This window comes from Battus philenor, unplaced genomic scaffold (assembly GCF_028537555.1).
Source record: "Battus philenor isolate CCGP_79_NKW_IND1 unplaced genomic scaffold, ilBatPhil1.0.hap1 SCAF_12, whole genome shotgun sequence".
Lineage (NCBI taxonomy): Eukaryota > Metazoa > Arthropoda > Insecta > Lepidoptera > Papilionidae > Battus > Battus philenor.
In genome coordinates this window covers 12,043,377-12,059,547 of record NW_027181674.1, presented here as the reverse complement: position 1 = coordinate 12,059,547, position 16,171 = coordinate 12,043,377, and the positions used below count along the sequence as shown (strand labels likewise).

General features: G+C 32.7%; 1 protein-coding gene across 1 annotated transcript; it reads right to left on the bottom strand.

Annotated features, from left to right (window-relative positions):
* Nucleotides 1-897: 897 nt before the first annotated feature.
* On the bottom strand, nt 898-14,175 carry Acsf2 (Acyl-CoA synthetase family member 2). The gene is made up of 12 exons (XM_068776428.1): nt 14,055-14,175; nt 10,248-10,431; nt 9,677-9,805; nt 9,383-9,603; nt 8,583-8,701; nt 7,446-7,552; nt 6,031-6,158; nt 4,883-5,051; nt 3,818-3,931; nt 2,673-2,815; nt 1,941-2,082; nt 898-1,389 (listed from the first exon to the last, which is right to left on the bottom strand). Exons 1-12 carry the CDS (start codon nt 14,108-14,110, stop codon nt 1,162-1,164), a joined length of 1,740 nt encoding a protein of 579 aa, XP_068632529.1. The 5' UTR covers nt 14,111-14,175; the 3' UTR covers nt 898-1,161.
* Between the last annotated feature and the right edge of the window lie 1,996 nt (nt 14,176-16,171).

Here is a 16,171-nt window from a genome sequence, read left to right as displayed (position 1 = left end):
CAGCCCGATACAAATAATACAGCCAAAGAGGTTTTATTATAAATTTATGCAAATTGTTTGCGAAGATAATTTTTCTCCGAACTAATATTTTTGCTTTTCAATGCTGTGTTCTTTAGGAATAGAATACTTTAATATATTCTTTACTTTAATTTATACGAATTATACCCAACAGTGCGTACACAGAGGAATGATAATCGGACTGTGTATCTAGTTATTTACAATTTATTTAATTTAAACATTAAAACTTAAAGAATGTGATTCTTGTATAAGATACGCAATTGTTATGATGTAGTCCCTGTAACTTCCAAGCGAACAATTTATGAAACCGTCAACAGATGTCGCTCATCGGTTTAAATTCATGCTATGAAAGTTTTTCCTTCCAGCATAAAGGACGTGTAAAGGTACGTCCGCTTTACAGGCAAAGATAGCACATTAGTTTTCTTGTTTAGCGAGATAAACATTACCATTACGAAAACAAGGTATAAAATATTTTTCGAAAGTAGTACCTAATTATTTTAGGTGCTATTAATTATACTTAATTAAGCTTAAGTCAATCAGCACTTATCGTATTTGTTTCTATTCATTGACTTTGGCTATGACCACACGCCTGTTCGTTCATTAAGATATAGTGAGAGTTGCTGAACATCAACTAAAAATTTTGTTCTGTATCTTATACATCTGTAATTAATGTTAAAACAAGGTAAAAGATGCCTCTTTATTATCGTGCAGTGTGTATGATTAAATAAGTAACAGGGTTGAATGATTAACTTATTTACCACAAAAATCCATAAAGTTAAAATAAGTTACTTTAATAAAAATTATAATACAATTATTACATGTCGCCCCTCCTGCACTTAAAAAAATAAATGCGAACGTTAAAAAAAATTAAAATCCCCATTAATAAATGTTGGCGACTAGCTGATTTAAAACCACTTTATATATTTTATATGTTTTTATATTTTTCTTATGCTATGTTCGTTTGTTCTGTCAGTCTATTGTTACGTATTATTTTACTGTTACTAAGTTTTGTAAAATTATGATTGATTTACCTTCTCCATCATTTTCATTTATTTAATCCTTTTACATAGTCCACACGCTCGTCAACATTTTTACACGTGAAAAGGTTTCAAAATGATAATTACCAAAATTTTCTTTATTAATCTATAATTTTCCGGATTCAATGAGATCTTTCAATCTATATTTTTTAATTTTTCCGGACTCGGTTTTGGGGAACTTGTCAATAATTTTCAGAATCCTTGGGATCTTGAACTTGGCTAGACGTCCGCTGCAATGTTTATTTATATCATCCAGCGCGATAGAGACGCCATCACGTGTACGAATCACTGCGCATAGATCTTCTCCTAGTCGTTCGTCCGGGACTCCCACAACCTGGCCATTAAACAAATTCAAAAATAACGCATAACCCAGCAACTGGTCTAAACGAAGTTTGGACCTTTTGCCTATTATACAAGGTGATTGGTTTTTAGTGTAAAAGGCTTAAAACATGATAAAAGGTGTTTTCATCTTAATCTGCAGGGTGTAAAGATTTAAACAGGTGAATGTTAGTTCGTTTGCTGACAATTAATTTATCCAAAATGAAATATTTTCAGAATTATTAAATAATATAATTATAGTACAGCAAGAAAAAGTGTTTTCAGATATCAGATCAATATATATATAATAGTAGTAGTATATAATAGTAATTTTTGTATACGACCTGACACCGCAGATTTGTACAGCCAGAAGTTATTTGTCTGTCAAACTTTTTTAGCAAAAATTAAAACAATTTATCATATTTCAGAGGGACTATTTTATACATTTTTAATGATTGGTAATGGGCTTAAAAGTTTTAACGCTTTTTCATGACAAATAAGCTTTTCTTTAACTCCTTTAAAGTAGTAAAAGATTACCAATCAACCTGTAGATAACGATAAAATTACCTGGCTTTCAATGATATCCGGATGTGTGTTAAGCAGGTCTTCTATTTCCTTAGGCGCGATGTTCTCTCCGCCACGCACTATGATGTCCTTAATCCTGCCAACAACTTTGCCATAACCGTCCGGAGAAATCGTGAATTTGTCTCTGCAAATATAAATAAGGACAATGTTGCACTTGTTACATTTTATAATTTAAGTAATAGTGTTAACTTTCCCAAAGGTTCACAGTTTGATTCTTTATTATTGATAAAAAAAATGATTTCAGTGTGTCAGCAGAGTGAAAGAAGTTTGAAGGTGTACGATTTCTGAACTGTGCTATCATAGGAAGATCCAAGTTTGTATCATCCTAGTTCGAACATTATAAATTTGAGCGACGCCGTGGCTCTGCGAATAACATTCGTTTATTTGACTATAAAAGGATCTTACTATAATGTTGCTTTGTACGAAGAGATGGCCGACAACGTTGACTAAAGCAAGATTTCTCGCCCAGGACGACATCTATATTTATAAGTTGTAATAATACAGAAAATTTTTCCAGTGGTTTAAAGCTTTCGTCAAAAGATGTCGCTGTAACTAATTTTGTGGCTGTTCTTTTATTATGCTCAAATAGATGACAATGTTATAAAGTTTTTGTTTTAAGCTTACGAATAAAGTTAAATGATGTCTGTATTTATGAAAATGGTTCAATAAAACATATGTTATATAAATCATTAAATGTTATTAATATTAGCTTACCCAGTACTAAGCCATCCGTCCTGAGCCAGGGTGTTGTTTGTCTTCTCCGGTTCGTCCCAGTAGCCGATCATATTGTTGTATCCACGTACCATAAGCTCGCCAGCACTACCAAATGGAACTGTTTCGCCGCATTCGTTTATTACCTTCATTAAATAAAATGATATTTATTTTAGTCTTGTCAGCCTTATAATGTTAAAAATGATTGTAAATTTGCCGTTGGTATCAATTTTGTAATGTTAACGCTATTGAGAAAAACGTCATCTACGAGCGATGGACCACTATCTCTTGTCTCTTCTGTAGGATCTTGGGGCTGAACTTTAGACGTCCGTGTATAGATAGCGCTCTAAATTTCTAATCTGTGTTAAAATTATATGGTGTGGAAAGAACGATTTGGTAATAAAACGACAGGAAGAAACATTGTCGACGACGTTACTTACGAGGTAGTGTTAGTTGGACATTTCATTTCTAACAATAATTTACAAGAGTAACCTCACACCTAACACTTATTACTACTAAATTTTCTTTCTTCTTATAAAATCACTATAACGAAAGTGTGAAATCTTGTCTATAATTAATTTAATGAAACTATTGTAAAATTATATTACGATTTGTTATTGGCGTGCTTATTTTAAATAAATAAATGACTAGGCTATGTAAATTGGGTTATTGCTAATACACTTATGTGGTGTCGAAGCAGCATGTATTCGAGAAGTGCACAGCCTGATTGGAGGCTAGTGCAACCTTTTGCGAAAACAGGGGGACGACTGGAGAGAAACAGAATATCAGAGTACCTCGTCCGCAACTGGAGATCTGGAAGGTCATGCGCTCTTGCACTCCGCGGTGTAGGAAGCAGTTTTGAGAGAAATCATCTGCACCTATGTTAAATTCTTTGAGGAACTCATAAAAAGAGAGAGAAGCTCTAGCTTTACTCTAAGTTGTCGAGACAAAAGACTTGCATCTTTGAAACTACGGTAGAGTTCGAAAGAGTTACCGTTTGGACGGCAGGCCGTGAAGTATTTGCAGCTAAGATGCTGGTATGATTCTCGGCTCTCGCTTCGTGTATCATGTTGAATTTCTGTATTAAACTAGACTAGGACCAAACCGACAGCGGTTTACGTCCCGTTTTAGAACCTTTTGTACTTTACCTTTGCTTCTACGTGATCTTGGATGTAGCCGACCGTCTCAGCGACCACGTCTAAGCTGTCTTCAGGCAGGGATTGAAAAACGCTAGCCGTGGTTTCAGTCAACCCGTAAAGGGCCTGCGAAAGATTTATTTGAAATTTTGTTTCACGCTTGATTGCATATACAAGTTAAAACAATAAAAAAGTTTGTTAAAAAATCCAGTCGATTTTTTATTACATTGCCAATCATGTTCCTTTGCCGCCAATTAACAGACACACGACAAAATAATAAATTAATGTTTTGCTTTTTATAAGAAACCACAAAATTATATCGAAAATCCCGACTTATCTGGCACCTGGGTTCCTTGGTTGCTCAAAATACAGATACTAAACTTTAGCCAAAAATAGGGCTTCGTACCTTTTGTATTGTATCGCTGGTGTAATTTCGTGTTTTTTTCCTATATATATTAGCATAGGTACATAAATACAATGGATATTTATAAACTATGTCAGGAGTCTCTACAACAAGTTGTAATTATTGTGATAAGAAATTATTACGTAAGCTTGTTATAAATTACGCGCTGTGAATAAAATTGAAATTTTTTCACAAATTTTGATTTCTCAGTAGATGACAAAGAAAGTTTAAAAACGATTTCACACTTGTTGAGGTACAAGCTTCGTAACTTTATAATTGACGAACTTTCAAGCACACCTGTTCAGTTATATTGTTACGACTGCTCTATATATAGCATATATTATCTATATACATATATAAATAAGTATACATATATCTATACATTGCGAAGTTGTCATCTATTCTTATTTAAAAAAGATTTTTTTTTAAATATAGCAGTTCAATTTTAATCCTTTTTTTTTGGTATTAATTTAGATACTTTAATATCAATGTCAAGAAAAATAACTAATTAACAAGTAATGTTCATTGTACCGTCACGTATTATTAAGATAAGATAGCGAAAATGTATTATATTGGGTCGGAGTAAAATTCTTTACGCAAATAGTATGTATAAATTAAAAACGAACTTTTTCCTCAACCAATTTTTATGTTAGATAAAAAAAACACATATTTACCAAAACTGAAGAAGCCTTTAGGTATTTTTGAATATCTCTGATTATCTGTGGGCTGCAAGGTGCGCCGGCAGCTAGAACCATCCTTAGCTGCATCGGCAGGTCACCATTGTTTCGAATTTGTGATATTATATCCACATACATAGTTGGAGTGCCCGTGATCGATGTACATCTGTTACATTAGAAAAATGGCGTAAACAAATATTTTCTGAAAAACAATCTCTTATTACTTTGTTGATAATTTGATTGTCTGGTGGCAGATTAATGTTTTTAATCACGATTATTTAAAAAAGTAATAAACGATACAGAAAGAGGGCTGTGCCGTTGGAATCGGAAGGAAGTGAATTTCTTTTCTTTCTTTTTTTTTCTTTTTTCACGATGTTGCTTGCAACTGTCGAGTGAGCATCGCACATTCGCCACCAAATCATTTTTTATAAATAATGATTCTTATGTAACTATTCGACTATAATTTTGTTAACACCCGAGTATTCGACACATAAGTCATGTACCGAGTGTAATATTACTTTTATCCTGGGTGCAGACATTAGTCGCAAAAGCTTTAGTTATAAACATCCTTCGGCTAGGGACCATTCGATCTCCAAAGACTCCCAACAGCATTGAACTGGTAGAAAGCAGTTTGCGTAAAAATCTTTTAACATGGAGAAGAGCATCTCACTTAGATTTTCAAAAGCGAATTTTTTATGAAATTTAAAAAAAGAATCCGGAGTTCAATCATTGTAAATTATTGTCCAGGAACTTAAAGGAAGTGAATTTGTATAACGCAAAATTTTTGTAAAACGTTGTTGGGGCGATATCGCACTTTATATCCTAATTTTTTTTTTAACTCCGAGGCTTATTTTTTCTTAAACAGCCACGTTGATTAGAAAACTACCGTCACTGGTCTCCGAGACTCGCAACTCTCGACTGAAACATTAAAAATTATTGTATTGAGCCAGGTTAACAGTTTGGTGTGCCTTATGAGTTGGATAATTGCAAATGGCATTATAAGTTTTAAGCTACAAGAACGATATTTATAACTTCGATTCTTGTAAAATAATATTCAATCGGGAAATTCAGTTGGCAATAAACAAAGTATTTATTGCACAATCCTATAGCAATAACTTATTGTGAAATAAAAAAATGAGTCTTACTTTTCAGCCAACAAAGCGTTGATGGTAGCTGGTACATTGTATGTGGGTGAAGGCAGAACTAAGGTAGCGCCGTAGCTCAGAGCGCTCAGGCTTGTGACAATAGAGCCTAGAGCATGGAACAGCGGTGCCTAAACAAACGACAATTTGTATTTGAGTAGTATAATATATCAGGGGGACCGGGAAGTAATGTCATTTCTGTCGATATATTTAACTGAAAAACCGATTGGTTTTTACCGCTCCGGTATTGAAAATTTGTGTTCTAGATGGCAAAAGGTTGTTGATAACGAAGGTGAATATATTGTTGATTAGAAATAAAAACTTGTTAAAAATGTAGTCGTGTGAATTTAACTTAAGAAAGCGACATTACTTTCCGGACCCCCTGTGTATGTTTAACAACTATAATTTTTTTTAGTGGTTAATAACTGTTTGGTCTACTTTATTTATCTTTACTTATACAATCTCTAAGAATATACCTGAAGTTGTAGATAAGAAAAATTAACCCTCATTAAACGTAATATTACATAATGATTTTTTCTCGAATATAGATTCACAGTAGTAAAAGTCCAAAATATAGATTTACCGCATACTAAGAGTAAAATAGGCATTGACTTATGCCTTTCGGTATCATCCGTAACGAATACATTCTAAAATAAACAATCCAACTCGTCTTCTATATTCTTTCATTCATGTTTATCCATTTAGAGTCATTTGCAGTGAACACCAGTGTACGTTATTGAAAGAGCCCAATTTGATGGACACTAAAATCAAATTGAGCTGCCGTAAAATGACATCTTTCAACCTAAAATAAAATTACCTGGGTTCGAAAATAGTACTGACACAGGCTTATATTATGGGCTGTTTAAATTTACATTTAAACGGCTTTTTATTATCATTTTCATAAATATTCTTAATACAGCAGTTAAAAAGACATTGACAAATTAAATTATTACTTATAATTTCTTTACGAATTAGTATTGTAATTTATAATGGGATATTTCACAAGTGTTTGATTAATTATCTTTGAAAATACATGTACATAATTCAGAGACAATACACGGGAGTATTTTGTAAAATATCATATAAGAGTCCACAAAAGATATATTAGTATTATAGATTAAAAACAGGCAAAGTGTTTCGTTGCTTTTTTAATGTTACTCGTATGGAATTAAAGCCATATTCTTCTTCTCTTGTTTATAACTTAGGTATATGTCTCTCCCTAATATCGCCACGAACATCAGTTTGGCGATTTTCCGCGACTTTAGCTATGTCGCTGATATGATCTAGTTTAGGGCCCACGATCGCTGTTACCGCTAAACACCATACCGTCTAGCTATATTTCCATAAAATATCATAGAATGGATAAAGGGAATATTATATTGGAAACTATATATTCATTAAAGCAAATACATTTATACCTGCAGGCATATCCTCTCGTGGTCCTCGTTGAATCCATTTCTTTTGCCAATGAAATGTGAGTTATTAACAGCACCGAAGTGTGAATCCAAAGCGGCCTTAGGATCTCCTGTTATGCGTAAACAAATAATAATATTCATTGTAGTTCTTTTCCAGGTTATAGACTTTTCAGTAAACTAAACATAGTACACAATAATAACGCCATTGAGCTTGGAACACGAGATTATTGCAACATTAAATTTTGTGTTAACATGTGTTTACATGAAATCATTTTTTTATCCTTCTATTTAAAACAACAGACTATATGTCGCAAAACTGTCAAAATTGGTAAAAATAAGAAAATTATTTTTTCAATTTTGATTCAATATTTTAGAGCAAGTGTTTCTTGTTAAAGTTTTAACAAAAAAGTAAAGACAATTTTTTAAATTATTGAAATTAAATCTAGATAGCGTAGCGTAGATGAATCCTTGCTAAACATGTTTAACCTTTTCCAACGATACGCAAAGTGCAATAATGTACAGGGAATTCTCGGTATATCTTTTATAAACCTCATGTAAAGGTATGAGAGGCTCCTTATATAAAACTTTTATAATTTTTTAACGACTACGACGATGTCTCTACTCATAGAGGTAAACCGAACCCCATGTAAAGTAATTTGGTTCTATCAAGTCCCACCTTTTCCCTCTAATTACTGACTAAATTATTAAACAGTGCGACCAAGAGAGAACGGTAACACAATTTGTCACTGTAAAAAATTTTATATTGTTTAGTAGTCAGTTGAAATTATTGTCTAATTATATCTATTCGTAAGATGTCCTCAGAATTTTTATTCGAAATTTTAAAGTGTGTTCGTAAATTATTTTTGAAAAAATTTTTTTTGTTGTTAATACTGTAATTTACGTATTAACATAAATGTTTTTTCATGAATATTTATTTTACCGGAAAAAATATTATTTATGCTATAAAGACGCAGTAATGAATTATTTTTTGCAAATGAATTATAAGTCATTAAAGTTATACGACTTACATTTGTCAATATTAACATTTACTGTCCTTTGGTTAGATTTTAGACCGTGTTCAGTATGGGACTTAGATAGTTGTCTTAATCTACATTTTACTATATTACCTGTTAAACCCACCCGTAGTCCCAGAAGTGAAGTGAATGATGCTCCCGTCTTCCGGTCTTACCTCGCTAACATACTTCGAGATTCTATTATCTATTTTGTTGTTTATAAGAGAATCAAATGTGAATACACCACTGAAAAAAAATGTATGCTTTTTTTTAGATACAAAAAGAGTTATTTGCGACAAGCACGCACTTAGACATCATTGTTGAATGAAAATAATATGGGAAAACCGACTTATTCTGGGATTATCATAATAATTTCAGCCATAGTACGTTCACCATTGGACATTGACCTCCCGAATAAATTTTTTAACCGGGCCTATAGGCCTTAAAAAAGTGGAGCACCATTTTTGAAGGCCTCTCGTTCCCCTATCTTAAATCTATGACAGAGACTTTTGTTTTAAATAATTTTCTATCACCAGCGTTCCTTTCTTTATTTTTTAAATTTTCTTGTATACTCTTTTCTTTTAATGGGACCAGTTAGTAGCTGCCTAGATCTAGCATCTTCCGACCACTTGGTTATCTGTCCGCCTTGTAAGTGGACGTTCGACAGTGCGCTTGCCTGCGTCCACGGGTCACCACCCTTCCTTAAAGCTTCGGCCATCTGTTTTGAGCGCTGCGTGGTCTACCCACAGCTACTTCAACTTGCTAATCCAACTGGCCAATTGCCTCATTCCTCATTCGATTTCGTAAGAGTTTTGCGGCTACCGTGTTTTACGCTCAATAGTAAATAATAGTAATATAATACATTTAAGGCGGAATTAAGAATAGAAACCTAACGTAATTTTAAATAAAAAAAAACTTAATGTCAACCTCAAATGTTCTTTGTCGTAACTGATGATCGTACTGAGCTCCGGAAACTGTTCCGATTTCAAAGCACCCGCCTTCGAATTGTCCACTTCCGGTATGAGACGCTTTAGGTTGTTGTAATAATTTCTTTTGTTCACCGCATTACCAATCATAAGTCCTTTCATTCCGGTTTTTTTGATGCAAAAACCCAGTTCGGATATTTCGTATACAGGGTTAATTAGGACCTGGATTAACAAACATTATATATCACCAAAATATTATTAGTTTTCTTAGAAAAATAATTATTAATTTGCTTACGGATATCAATCCAACTCTCGCTGCCGCCACTAAAGTGACAATCCATTCAGCTGAGTTATGAGACCATATACCCAATCTGTCTCCTTTCTCGAAACCATTTGCCCTCAATGCACAACCTAAAGAGTCAGCCTGTAAAAATAAATTCACTTTTATATGTAAAAACATGATAAAAAGCAGTATAAACAACATTTACTTAGATAAAAAATGTTCATGAAAAAAAATGTTCTACTCGAATATTTTTTTTACATGAACAAATGATATTAGGTGGTATTGATAGCTTAACGGGGTTTTTGCAATTGCATTTATTTTTTTGGTAACAGCATAGCTCAGCGGATTGGATGGTTGAAGTGACAGTTGCCAGGCTCCATAGCGCATAGGACAGATAGATGGACAGTGGAAACCAAGTATCGGTATGCGCAGAGTGGGACATTTAACCACAAGGAGACAGACCAACTCTTTAAGGTCAGAATGCTGGCTCCTTCCTACGACTCTTGTTAGAAATCTATAGGAAGGGTAATCTACGCCCAACGCCAGTCCAACAGATGAAATAAATATGGTACCAGATATTTACTTTGGTTATCAGTTCTTCATATGTTAAATTTAAATCTTCATATACAGATCGAACAGCAATTCTTTCTGGGTATTTGTTGGCGATTTGACCCAGCACCTCTCCAAGAGTCGTTTTGGTCAAAGGCTCTGATCCTTTATTGTGAAGGTAGCTCGCATTAGGTTCTATTTGTTGGTGGTGCGTTTGTCTGCAATTTATTAAAAATATTATTTATTTGCTATGAATCGTACCGTCAGCGACGTTCTTATTTTGCAATTCAACAACATTGCAAAGGAGCCAATGAGGTGATAGTCCTTTCCTTCCGTTCCTCACCTTTTATATTATTTTAGTACTTGAAAATAATTATACAGTGCCCGTTGTCTTTTACTCATCACAAGACTATTATAATAATCTACAGGATGTTTGGTTATAGTACAATTATAGCTTTAAAGAAAGTGAGTGTTTGGCTCATTTTATGTCAATTAACGTATGAAACCCTATCCTAAAATCAATGCTTTCAGAAACCTATATTATAATGATAACACAGAAAGTTTTCTTATAGTTCTGATTACAAAATATATAAAATTAATTATTGTTTACTATCTGCCCCTGCAGACTTTGTACTTTTATAAATTACAGGCCTGTCACAATCCAATAGGAAAAAAATATTTTTTTTGAGAATGATTGATCTTTAAAGAAATTTTCTATCAAATTTCAAAGAGTCTTTCGTGTACCGATCATCCTGTACATGCTTTAATGCATATTAAATACAGTTTATACTGTTTGCCTGTCATTGACTAGTACATGTCTTTTGAATTGGAATAAAGAAGAGGGAATGCAAGTATCTGGTGGTAGGTCACGTAAGGGTTTACTTTACTTTATTGGAGATAAACAGTAACAAAAGGCAGTAAGAAAGTACAAACTTAGAAGCTTAGAAATATAAAATTATTTACAATTGTTACCTTAAAACTATCTCACAAAGAACATTTAATGATTTATAATCAAACAATGACTAAACAAATAAAAACATTACTAAACAGGGATCTAAGATCCAGCGCATTCTGCATATCACACCGCAATAATTACGAGTCACAGCAAGCCGTCACGTTCCAATCAGGTTTAAATTGTATTGTATGTACTCAATAATTTCGAACGAAATTGTCTTTTAAACCACGAGAATATATCAATAACACAAATATATTAATTGTGGAGGTCACACATCCTGTATAAGGGTGCACGTTTACCGATATTTGTCTGAGCCGTTTATAAATAAGAGGGATCTAGAACGCGTTCTTGCTGCAGGAATTCGAAAGTTTACCTCGAAAAACAGTATCGAACAGTTAATATTGCTACCACAAATATTTTTAAGTGGAGTGGCGTCCATTAGAGAATGTCGATCTTTCAATAATAACATTTGGTATCTGTTTAAACACATTTTATAAGAATCTCGGGGGCAATGCATTCGGTAGTTCAGAATACGAAGGATTTTTTTTGTACTTTTTCAATTTTATTTTCATAGACTGCTTACAGTGGATTGCAAACGGGAGATAGATACTCTAAGTGAGATCTTACTAGAGATTGATAAAGATAGATGAAAGTGTCTCTGCGTTTAAAAGATTGTTATACGTGTAACAAAGACTGATTAGTTGATATCTGCTATAGAAAAAGACGTATCTGCACTAGAATGCCTGACAACAGACCCTCTATGTTTATGGCCAATAGGACCACTTTACATTCAAGGGCAAAACGACAGAAAGAAGGATTGGTAAAAGAAAACAGTATTGAATACGAGTATTAATATACAATATTCCGAAATAAATTAGCGGTCATGGTCGGCAAGCACATCATGGGACGTTCACCCACAAATTGGGCAGATGACCTTATTCAGATCATCGAAGGGCGCTGGATGCAAGCCTCTTGAAACCGGTCCTTTTGGAAATCTGTGAGGGGGACCTATGTCCAGTAGTGAATGACCTTCGTTTTTTTATTTATTTTATCGCTATTTGAAACCTCTGCCGCCTAATGGCAGAGTCCTTTTATTTTGAGTTTAAGATTTTTTAAATTTTTTTGGTTTTATTTACAATTTATAAACTTTTGAATGGATATTTGAAATTATTCTAACTATACAGCTCCCATAAATATGTATCAGAAAAAAAATGTAGATGCGTTTTATCAAGTTATTAATATATTCCACTTAATTAAGTTTCTCTTCCACTGAATCGCTTAACTTATTTTAATTTAATTTAATATTCTTTATTGTACAACCTGGGATACATTTAAATAGTTTTATAATAATAAACAAAAAAGTACAATGAGCGATCTTATCACAGGTACAGTAGTAGTATAAATAACGGGTATTTAACGTATACAAAACATACATATACACAAACATATATACATAAACATACATATTGCTTAAAGAGTAAATTTATGGCTCGCACCGTGTGCATCGTACATACCAATTATTGTTACGAAGAGAAAATCCAACAAAACAATCAGTTTTCGATGACAAAAGAAATAATCGCGTGGATTGTTGAAGAATTTTTTGTCTTACAATACTAAGCAACAAAGTAATCACTGTTTGAGTTAGTCATGATAATGACTAAGTAATGAGATAAGTAAGGTATGCCATTATCATCAGGTGGGTGTGTTCCTATGTCTAGGTGAGGTATCTCGCTATGAGCTTGGAAAGATTAGAAGAAAGCGCATTTACCTTGCGAAACGCAAGCGCATGTCCGTCTACACACAAGACGGATAGGTGAATTTGTTAAAGTGGCAGGAAGATACTGGAAGCAGGCCGCGTCCAACAGGCGTTATTATATATTGGCACAGGGAAAAATCAGAGGTCATAAAAACCGGTGTTACATATATAGCAAAAATTTCGGTATACTCAGTCTGTTTTATATGCGAAAGTCGCAACACATTATTCCTAGCAAAAACTAATCGCAGAAAAGGAGTCGAAGTTTCGATATGACATATTCTATTGTTTACGTGCAGCGGAATAAATAATAATAATACATAATGTTATTCATAGACGATTGGTTGTTGATTGGATGTATTATCAAGAAAAATAGTTCTTATACTGTTATCAAAACAGGGAAAACTAATCTGGAAAAACTTGTGATAATATATAGTTGAAATTTATGTCAAAGATATCAATTAAATTTATTTTAAAAATTACTAAATAATTTAAAAAGGTTTGAAAAAGATATATAAGGCATGGAATAATGCGAATAACAATTTTCCGTTATTTTTACATAAGTTACTAATAGACTTTACTAAATTTCGAACGCTAGTGCTTATACTTTGACATAGATGGCGTTATTTAAACTATAATAGTCTGCAACGAGAACGGAACTTCGAATAAATATTATTAGAGTCAGGTCCAGTGTATTGTTAGATAGTTTATTACCATATGCACTATTTATGAATTTAAATTTTGATTAAGTCTATGTATTATGGTTTAATTGAATTAGTAATTTGAAGAAGCGATATATTCAGACAACCGTTAGGTTTGTAGATAAATCTAAAAGCAAAAGAGACTTAATTAAATATATTAGTTTTATACATTGTTATTCTTTTCGCTGTTATATATTACTTTAGGATTTCTAGTGTTTTTTTTAATAAAAAATCATAAAAATACTTAACAGCAGTCTGATAATAAAGGTATTATAAACCTTTAAATTACAAAAAATAAAATAAAATTTATAATACGCTTTAGGTTATGAGGTATAAAATTTATTATAGTGCATTTAAAACTGCAGAATTCAACTGAAAAATTCGTATCAATGAATTATTTGAAATATAATAGTAATGTCGATATTTACACACCGATGACTGATGCATGAAGAAAATCGTCGGGCGAACACAGGTATACGTATAAACATGTTGACACAAACAAGTTCACAAGAGTAATGCGCAAAAAAGTACACTGTGCTGACAACCACGCAAATCCATTGACTCGCTTTGACTGATTTCTAGTTAACTGCCTTAACTTATCATGTGTTATATTAAATAAGTAGATTACTTGTAATATTTTACAATCGCGGATCGTATAAAAATATTCGATTGCGGATAATATCATTTTATAATATCCGGTCAATTATTCTCCTGAGGAAAAGTTTCGCTAAGAAAAAATATTACAATATAAAGTGCATGAAAATTTTGACAAACTTAAATAATTTTTTTTGAGGGATCGGAAAGTAATGTCGTTTTCTTAAATTTAATTCACGCGACTACATTTCTAACAAGTTTTTACTTCTAATCAACAATACATTCATCTTCGTTATCAACAACCTTTTGTCATCTAGTGTACAAATTTTCAATGCCGGCCGGTAAAAATCTAAAATAATTCTGGTCCCCCTAATATAAGAATTAGGCTACAATTGCGAATAAATATAAGCTTATGATATCTTTCTGTAGTCTTTATAAAATTAGTATTTCTTTGACGTAACATCTCGGATTTATCACGAAATTTAAAGAAGGATTAACAAAAAAAACATTTTCCAATTTAAAGGATTTTTAAATAACAATTAAGATTGGGAATGATTTAATTTTCTGCAGTATTAAGAATATTGTATAAGTGGTAACAAAAAAAAATCCGTCTAAGTTTACTGAGGATTCTTCTCAGGTCACGACGAGTGACCTGTATATATGATTCTTACTGAATAATAATAACTACTATATATATATATATATATATATATATATATACATATATATAAATAACTTTAGAGTCTCTACAATTCTTGTTGCATTTAATTTACAGGATTGGTTATAGATGCAAAACCTTTAACCCTTAATTAGGCGCATTAAGAAAATCACTCAATTAGGCGCATGGGGTCTTAAATGACCCCAAAAAAATATTGGGAAAAGAGTATCAAAAAGGAATAAAACTTAATGGATTTCTATAGTAATTAATAAAGTTCTTTAATATACTTAACTTTAAGAAACAAATACTTACTATGACGTTAAAAATATTAAAAAAAAAAAAAACAGTAAACCTCTTTTTAAACTAATTTTTTTTAGAATAGCCGAGATCAACTTAAGAAATAAAGTTTATTCAGCGTCATCAGCGGAATCTTCTGTTCTGCATCCGACGCAGTAAATCCTTGAGTGTTGCTGACAAATAAATTTACGACAATTGAAACATTTTGTTGGCACTTTTTTGTCGTCCTTTCTAGGACATGATGAACAGCGCCCGCGCTTAGCTGTCGATTGATAAACCGCCATGTTCACATTATAAACTTCACGGAGCCGTTTTTTTGTTGTCGCTGGTTCAGCATGTAGTTGTATGCGACGTTTTTGGTGATCTTCCACAAGTGCCGCAGCTATTTTCTTCAAGAAAATCCGCCTTATATATGTCAAAGTCTTCTAAGTATTCGCTTTGTGTATGACAAATGGGTTGATGCCAGATATGTTTATACTCCAGGTAAATGTAAAATAATATTTTGTGCTCGGGTCCTTACTGCGTTCGATGGTGGTACTTTACACCATTTCACTTTCGGGCCATTTCTCTGAGTATGTCGAGATAAAAAATAATTATCTTCCGTTGATACAGGGATGTCTTGGATATGTTCATGACTCCTCAATTTCGATTTCTGAATTATGAGCACTATCAATGACAGCATCGTTTAAAGTTTCGTCTTGCGAATCCGAACCAGCAAAATCTTGCTCTTCATCAAGCACTTCATCCAGCCATTGCAATATTCGTTTGTCGTTAGGCATTTCAATTCAAAAAAAAAGAAAAAGCACAGAAAAAAACTCAAAAATACATAACGAAATCATACCGTATCAAAATACACACATACAAAGATAAACAATAAACAATATACTAATAAAAACATAAAAAAAATCACAAAAGTAAAAACTTACCTTTGCCAAAAAATGGAACGTAACTGGGCGCATGGGGTCAGCTCTCTAAAGGACAGCGATGTGTGGGCAAGAGT